The 8,611-nt window shown below is 37.3% G+C and overlaps 1 protein-coding gene across 2 annotated transcripts in view; it reads left to right on the plus strand.

The window, feature by feature from the left end:
- wdr59 (WD repeat domain 59) overlaps positions 1-8,330 on the plus strand; it is a 27,308-nt gene extending 18,978 nt beyond the window's left edge. For both annotated transcript variants that reach the window (XM_054619496.1, XM_054619504.1), the window contains 8 exons: positions 205-338; positions 638-719; positions 2,602-2,714; positions 2,932-3,082; positions 3,386-3,461; positions 3,586-3,706; positions 3,793-3,935; positions 7,615-8,330. In XM_054619496.1, coding sequence (XP_054475471.1) covers positions 205-338; positions 638-719; positions 2,602-2,714; positions 2,932-3,082; positions 3,386-3,461; positions 3,586-3,706; positions 3,793-3,935; positions 7,615-7,850 — 1,056 coding nt within the window. In that variant the 3' untranslated portion in view covers positions 7,851-8,330. The remainder of the gene's footprint in view (positions 1-204; positions 339-637; positions 720-2,601; positions 2,715-2,931; positions 3,083-3,385; positions 3,462-3,585; positions 3,707-3,792; positions 3,936-7,614) is intronic.
- The last annotated feature ends 281 nt before the right edge of the window (positions 8,331-8,611 follow it).

Raw genomic sequence — 8,611 nt, forward strand, 5'->3', positions numbered from 1 at the left:
ACGTCCTCATACAAGGAACAGTCTGAATGTCGTCGGTCTGCGTCTCGCTGTGTGACTCTCTTACAGTAATTCATCATCAGACCACTTTTAATCAGGTGGTGCTTTGTCTCCCTTTGGCCTGCTGTCTCCCTCCACCCACCCGTCTGTCTGTCTGCCTGTCTGTCTGCCTGTCTGTCTGTCTGTCTGTCCTTCTGTCCATCTCAGAAATCCCGCCGGTTCAAGACGAAGCGAGAGGGGATGGACTACGGGAACCGTCCGATCAAACTGGCGGGTAAAGTGATCATCCAGGAGATCTCCTGTCTGCTGCCGGTCCACAAAGCTCTGGGAGAAATCTACATGTGAGACACACAAACACCATCAGGTCCAATAGAATCCATCACATCAAGTCAGGGACTATGAGGAGCATCTTAAATGTTCTGTTAGCCTCCCCATCAGGAACACAAACCCCAGGGTCAACACATTCCATATGAAACACTTAAAGATCAACTCTGTGTTATTAAACTGTTATTAAAGACAAGATTTCTGAATTAAGGAAGGACGCACTGCCCTCCAAAATAAAACACTGCATCATCAGTGCAGAGGTACTTAGACCATATTCATGTTTATATGTGACGTATTCAATGTTTCTGTTCCTCAGTCTGAACATGAACGATATCCAGGAAACGTGTCAGAAGAACGCCGCGGCGTCGCTCACAGTCGGACGCAGAGACGTGGCGAAGGTACCGACTCCGCCTTTGATTAGTCTTTTCTGTCCTCACAGTGAAACGGTGAAGAACACATTTACACATATATGTACACGTTTACACATACAAGTACACGTTTAAACAAGTACACGTTTACACATATATGTACACGTTTACACATACAAGTACACGTTTAAACAAGTACACATTTAAACAAGTACACGTTTACACATATATGTACACGTTTACACATACAAGTACACGTTTAAACAAGTACACGTTTACACATACAAGTACACGTTTAAACAAGTACACGTTTACACACATGTACACGTTTACACATACAAGTACACGTTTAAACAAGTACACGTTTACACATACAAGTACACGTTTAAACAAGTACACGTTTACACACATGTACGTTTACACATACAAGTACACGTTTAAACAAGTACACGTTTACACACATGTACACGTTTACACATACAAGTACACGTTTACACATACAAGTACACGTTTAAACAAGTACACGTTTACACATTCAAACAAGTACACGTTTACACATACAAGTACACGTTTACACATACAAGTACACGTTTACACATACAAGTACACGTTTACACATACATGTACATGTTTACACATACAAGTACGTTTACACATACATGTACACATTTACACATACAAGTACACGTTTACACATACAAGTACACATTTACACATACAAGTATACGTTTACACATACAAGTACACGATTACGCATACATGTACACATTTACACATACAAGTACACGTTTACACATACATGTACATGTTTACACATACAAGTACGTTTACACATACAAGTTTAAACATGTACATGTTTACACATACAAGTTTAAACATGTACACATTTACACATACAAGTACACGTTTACACATACAAGTACACGTTTACACACAAGTTTAAACATGTACACGTTTACACATACAAGTACACGTTTACACATACAAGTACATGTTTACACATACAAGTACACGTTTACACATACAAGTACACGTTTACACATACAAGTACACGTTTAAACATGAACACGTTTAAACATGTACACATTTACACATACAAGTACACGTTTACACACATGTACACGTTTACACATACAAGTACACGTTTAAACAAGTACACGTTTACACATTCAAACAAGTACACGTTTACACATACAAGTACACGTTTACACATACAAGTTTAAACATGTACACATTTACACATACAAGTATACGTTTACACATACAAGTACACGTTTACACGTTTACACATACAAGTACACGTTTAAACATACAAGTACCCATTTACACATACAAGTACACGTTTACACATACAACGTTTACACATACAAGTACACGTTTACACATACAAGTACACGTTTACACACAAGTTTAAACATGTACACGTTTACACATACAAGTTTAAACATGTACACGTTTACACATACAAGTACACGTTTACACATACAAGTACACGTTTACACATACAAGTTTAAACATGTACACGTTTACACATACAAGTTTAAACATGTACACATTTACACATACAAGTACACGTTTACACATACAAGTACACATTTACACATACAAGTATACGTTTACACATACAAGTACATGTTTACACATACAAGTATACGTTTACACATACAAGTACACGTTTACACATACAAGTACACATTTACACATACAAGTATACGTTTACACATACAAGTACACGTTTACACACAAGTTTAAACATGTACACGTTTACACATACAAGTACACGTTTACACATACAAGTACATGTTTACACATACATGTACACGTCTTCATGTTCTCTTATGAACATAAATACATACTTATGAACATAAATACATACTTATGTACTAAATGGTTACATTTAATGTGTGTGGAGGTTTGGGCCCTGGCGTCTGCAGCCACCAGCCAGGACCTGAGTCCAGACTCAGACCCGGACTCAGAGACCCCCTGGGCCAGACACCCGTTTGGACGCCACCTGCTGGAGACTCTGTGAGTTTGTTTCCTTTAGGAGTTACTAGTTACCCTCTCACGTTTGAATGTTTAGAGTTTTTAAACATCACCAGCTCGGTGCTCGTTGGATTAGAAGTCAACATTTATTACATTCTGTTTCATTGTTTTATATATTATTTATAAAATATCACATTATACCAATGACACAATTGAATTTTGTGTGTTTATGTGTCTGTGTGTGTGTGTGTGTGTGCAGCTTGGATCACTATAGTCACATGAGTGACGTTCAGACTCTGGCGATGCTGTGCAGCGTGTTCAGAGCTCAGGCTCCGCCTCCAGACTCCTTCTCTCTGTACGGACACCACCCAGCCCGCTCCTCCGTCTTCCCCCCCCACCACTCTCGATACGTACGTCCTCCTCACTGGAATCACTTTAGCTTAGCATAAACACTGCTAGCATAACTCCTTGTCTGGTTTACGTGTTGTTTAAAAACCAAACTACCAGAAACGACACAAACGCATCAAATATTCTGAAGAACTTTCGAGAGACTCACTTTAAATAACTCCGTTTATCCTCAGAAATAAAACCAGAACGGTGTATTTATGTATAAGATTAATGTCAGTAAACAGAATGTTTAAATAAAGTTACGTCACGATAATGAACAGAAAGCAGCCACAGGAAGTGATGTTACAACGTGTGTTGTTCCTCAGCCCAGCTACACGTCCAGCTCCGTCACCTCGGGCTCCTGCTCCAGCACCTCTGACTCCGTCACCACTTGGACTGCAGGTGAGAAGCCCTGTACACACCCATGTCCAAGCCACGCCCATGCATAGGCCACGTCCAAGCCACGCCCATGTATAGGCCACGCCCACAGCGCTGCTTTAAACCGGATGCTCTCTTCTGGTTGCAGGGAGAGACTCGGAGCACGCCAACCCCTGGGGAGAGTCCTCTCCTGACGACTATCGCCATGGAAACCAGGGTTACACCGACCCGCGGGAACGTGAGCGAGAGCAGCACGACATGAACAAGAGGTGACTTAGCTGTGAGGAGGAGGTGGTGGGAGGACTGGGGAGTCTGGTCTGTGATGTCACTGTGATGTCATTTCCTGTCTCTGCAGACTGCTGGACCCGGCCAACACGCTGCAGTTTGACGACTTCAAGAAGTGTTACGGTGAAATCCTGTACCGGTGGGGTCTGAGGGAGAAACGGGCCGACGTGCTCAAGTTTGCCTCGTGTCCTCCTGAACCACACAAAGGAATCGGTACGTCACTCTAACGCTGCTTACTACAGGAAGTACACCAGAGAATACATGTGTTTATATATGTATATATATATACTTAAGTATATATTTATAGGTCAAACACTGAATAGTGTTCAGAACTTCATTCATCACAGACACTTTCTAATTCTAGATCAACATTCAAAAGCTGCAGCTTCTCTTGTTTCTTTTGCAACAAGCGGCCTGTTTCCTGTTTACAATGTCCTGTTTACAGTGTACAGTTTCCTGTTTCCTGTTGACATATTACAGTTTCCTGTTTAGTTTCCTGTTTACAGTTTCCTGTTCACAGTGTACAGTTTACAGCATACAATTTCCTGTTTACAGTTTCCTGTTTGCAGTTCACTGTTTACATTTTGTAGTTTCCTGTTAACAGTTTCCTGTTAACAGTTAGAAAAAACAAAGCAGCTGATCCTCAGTTTGTAGAAACACTGTAAACATTGTGAAACAGCTGGATATCAACAGCTGTTTGGATTTAAACAAATATCACAACTTCGCTCTTTTCTAGAAGAAACGAGGGAGACTGTGTTCACACACTTAATAAATAATATTATCACTATTATTATTATTATTATTATTATAATCCTAGTTGCAGGACATCCTATGTTAATATGCAGGGCTGCACCTAAACATGAATATAAGTGTAATATTAATTATTGTAAACATGAATATTAGTGTAGTATTATTAATGTAAACAGGAATAATAGTGTAGTTTTAGTTGTGTATTGGTATTAGTGTTGGTATTAGTGTTGGTATTAGTATTAGTGTTGGTATTAGTGTTAGTATTAGTGTTGGTATTAGTATTAGTGTTGGTGTTGGTATTAGTGTTAGTATTAGTGTTGGTGTTAGTGTTGGTATTAGTATTAGTGTTGGTATTAGTGTTAGTATTAGTGTTGGTATTAGTGTTAGTGTTAGTATTAGTGTTGGTATTAGTGTTAGTATTAGTGTTGGTGTTAGTATTAGTGTTAGTATTAGTGTTGGTATTAGTATTAGTGTTGGTATTAGTATTAGTGTTGGTATTAGTGTTAGTATTAGTGTTGGTATTAGTGTTAGTATTAGTGTTAGTATTAGTGTTGGTGTTAGTATTAGTGTTAGTATTAGTGTTGGTGTTAGTATTAGTGTTGGTGTTAGTGTTAGTATTAGTGTTAGTATTAGTGTTGGTGTTAGTGTTAGTATTAGTGTTGGTATTAGTGTTGGTATTAGTATTAGTGTTAGTATTAGTGTTGGTGTTAGTATTAGTGTTGGTGTTAGTGTTAGTGTTGGTATTAGTGTTGGTGTTAGTGTTAGTATTAGTGTTGGTGTTAGTGTTAGTATTAGTGTTAGTATTAGTGTTGGTATTAGTGTTAGTATTAGTATTAGTGTTAGTGTTGGTGTTGGTGTTAGTATTAGTGTTGGTATTAGTGTTAGTATTAGTGTTAGTGTTGGTGTTAGTATTAGTGTTAGTATTAGTGTTAGTGTTAGTGTTGGTGTTAGTATTAGTGTTGGTATTAGTATTAGTGTTAGTGTTGGTATTAGTGTTAGTATTAGTATTAGTATTGGTATTAGTGTTGGTATTAGTGTTGGTGTTAGTATTAGTATTGGTATTAGTGTTGGTATTAGTGTTGGTGTTAGTATTAGTGTTAGTATTAGTGTTGGTATTAGTGTTGGTGTTAGTATTAGTGTTAGTATTAGTGTTGGTATTAGTGTTGGTATTAGTGTTAGTATTAGTGTTAGTATTAGTATTGGTATTAGTGTTAGTATTAGTGTTGGTATTAGTGTTGGTATTAGTGTTGGTATTAGTGTTAGTATTAGTATTGGTATTAGTGTTAGTATTAGTGTTGGTATTAGTGTTAGTATTAGTGTTAGTGTTAGTATTAGTGTTAGTATTAGTATTGGTATTAGTGTTGGTATTAGTATTGGTATTAGTGTTGGTATTAGTGTTAGTATTAGTGTTGGTGTTAGTATTAGTGTTAGTATTAGTGTTGGTATTAGTGTTAGTATTAGTGTTGGTGTTAGTGTTAGTATTAGTATTGGTATTAGTGTTAGTATTAGTGTTGGTGTTAGTATTAGTATTAGTATTGGTATTAGTGTTAGTATTAGTGTTGGTATTAGTGTTGGTGTTAGTATTAGTGTTGGTGTTAGTATTAGTGTTAGTATTAGTATTGGTATTAGTGTTGGTATTAGTGTTAGTATTAGTATTAGTATTGGTATTAGTGTTAGTATTAGTGTTGGTATTAGTGTTAGTATTAGTGTTGGTATTAGTGTTAGTATTAGTATTGGTATTAGTGTTAGTATTAGTGTTGGTATTAGTGTTAGTGTTAGTGTTAGTATTAGTATTGGTATTGGTATTAGTGTTAGTATTAGTGTTGGTGTTAGTATTGGTATTAGTGTTAGTATTAGTATTGGTATTAGTGTTAGTATTAGTGTTGGTGTTAGTATTAGTATTAGTATTGGTATTGGTATTAGTGTTAGTATTAGTGTTGGTATTAGTGTTAGTGTTAGTATTAGTGTTGGTGTTAGTATTAGTGTTAGTATTAGTATTGGTATTAGTGTTGGTATTAGTATTGGTATTAGTGTTAGTATTAGTGTTGGTGTTAGTATTAGTATTAGTATTGGTATTAGTGTTAGTATTAGTGTTGGTATTAGTATTGGTATTAGTGTTAGTATTAGTATTAGTGTTAGTATTAGTGTTGGTGTTAGTATTAGTATTAGTATTGGTATTGGTATTAGTGTTAGTATTAGTGTTGGTATTAGTGTTAGTATTAGTGTTGGTGTTAGTATTAGTATTGGTATTAGTGTTGGTATTAGTATTGGTATTAGTGTTAGTATTAGTGTTGGTGTTAGTATTAGTATTGGTATTGGTATTAGTGTTAGTATTAGTGTTGGTATTAGTGTTGGTGTTAGTATTAGTGTTAGTATTAGTATTGGTATTAGTGTTGGTATTAGTATTAGTATTAGTATTGGTATTAGTGTTAGTATTAGTGTTGGTATTAGTGTTAGTATTAGTGTTGGTATTAGTGTTGGTATTAGTGTTAGTGTTAGTATTAGTATTGGTATTGGTATTAGTGTTAGTATTAGTGTTGGTATTAGTGTTAGTATTAGTGTTGGTATTAGTATTAGTATTGGTATTAGTGTTAGTATTAGTGTTGGTATTAGTGTTAGTATTAGTGTTGGTATTAGTATTAGTGTTGGTATTAGTGTTGGTATTAGTATTAGTATTGGTATTAGTGTTGGTATTAGTGTTAGTATTAGTATTGGTATTAGTGTTGGTATTAGTATTGGTATTAGTGTTGGTATTAGTGTTAGTGTTAGTATTAGTATTGGTATTAGTATTAGTATTGGTATTAGTGTTGGTATTAGTGTTAGTATTAGTATTGGTATTAGTGTTGGTATTAGTATTGGTATTAGTGTTGGTATTAGTGTTAGTGTTAGTATTGGTATTAGTGTTAGTATTAGTATTGGTATCAGTGTTGGTATTAGTGTTAGTGTTATTGTTAGTATTAGTATTGGTATTAGTGTTGGTATTAGTGTTAGTATTAGTGTTGGTATTAGTGTTAGTGTTAGTATTAGTATTAGTATTGGTATTAGTGTTGGTATTAGTGTTAGTATTAGTGTTGGTGTTAGTATCAGTATTAGTACTCAGCAGTGATACTGTGCGTGTTAATCCCTCTGCATTGTCTCCCAGAGTTCGGGGTGTACTGCTGTCACTGCCGCAGTCAGGCTCGTGGGACTCAGTGTGCCGTCTGTAAGCGTCTGACCTTCCAGTGCTCCGTGTGTCACGTGGCGGTCCGAGGCTCCTCTAACTTCTGTCTGAGCTGTGGACACGGAGGTCACACAGGTCACATGATGGACTGGTTCCGCCGCCAGGACGAGTGTCCCGCCGGCTGTGGCTGCCACTGTCTGCTACAGAGCACCTTCTGATGGTCTGAGGGAGACCAGTACCCACAGAGGGGGGAGTCCAGATCCTCATGACCCCAATCAGGACCAGACCTCCACAGAACTAAACAGATCCTCCTGACCCCCCTCCGGACCAGACCTCCACAGAACTAGACAGATCCTCCTGACCCCCCTCCGGACCAGACTTCCACAGAACCACCAACAGATCCTCCTGACCTCCCTAAGGACCAGACCTCCACAGAACCAGACCTGATGGTCAGATCTTCATGAGGATGAACTCTCTGTGTTTCTGTTTATCTTCTCAGAGTCCCGTTACATGAGGACTTCATGCTGAGGTTCAGACCTCAATCACTCTGTGTTTTCTGTTTCTACATCTAGAGACACAGCTAACAACCATTTTATAATAAATCAATAATTGAAGAAGAAGTGAAGAAGAAGTAGTGAAGAATAACTTTCTGAATATTCTGTTAACAGTTTAGAAATGTACTTAATCTGAAATGATAATAAAGTTTGTTTGAATTCAGTCAAAGTGTCATTGATTGATAAATGTAGTAAACGGAGCCTTGGTCCTCCATGAAAACCGCTGGAGGACAGAAGATCAGAGATGAAGGTTAGTAGAGAAACCATGATGGACTCTGTTCTGGAGACGTTTCTGTGTGCAACATTCACTTCATAGTTATGAAGATGATGATCTGTCTCGCTTTACATCTTAGTGAGGTTTAGCTCCGCCCCCAGGACAACCGTCACATCATCATCATCATACATCACATGTTCATCATTATACA

This window comes from Anoplopoma fimbria, chromosome 2 (genome assembly GCF_027596085.1).
Source record: "Anoplopoma fimbria isolate UVic2021 breed Golden Eagle Sablefish chromosome 2, Afim_UVic_2022, whole genome shotgun sequence".
Lineage (NCBI taxonomy): Eukaryota > Metazoa > Chordata > Actinopteri > Perciformes > Anoplopomatidae > Anoplopoma > Anoplopoma fimbria.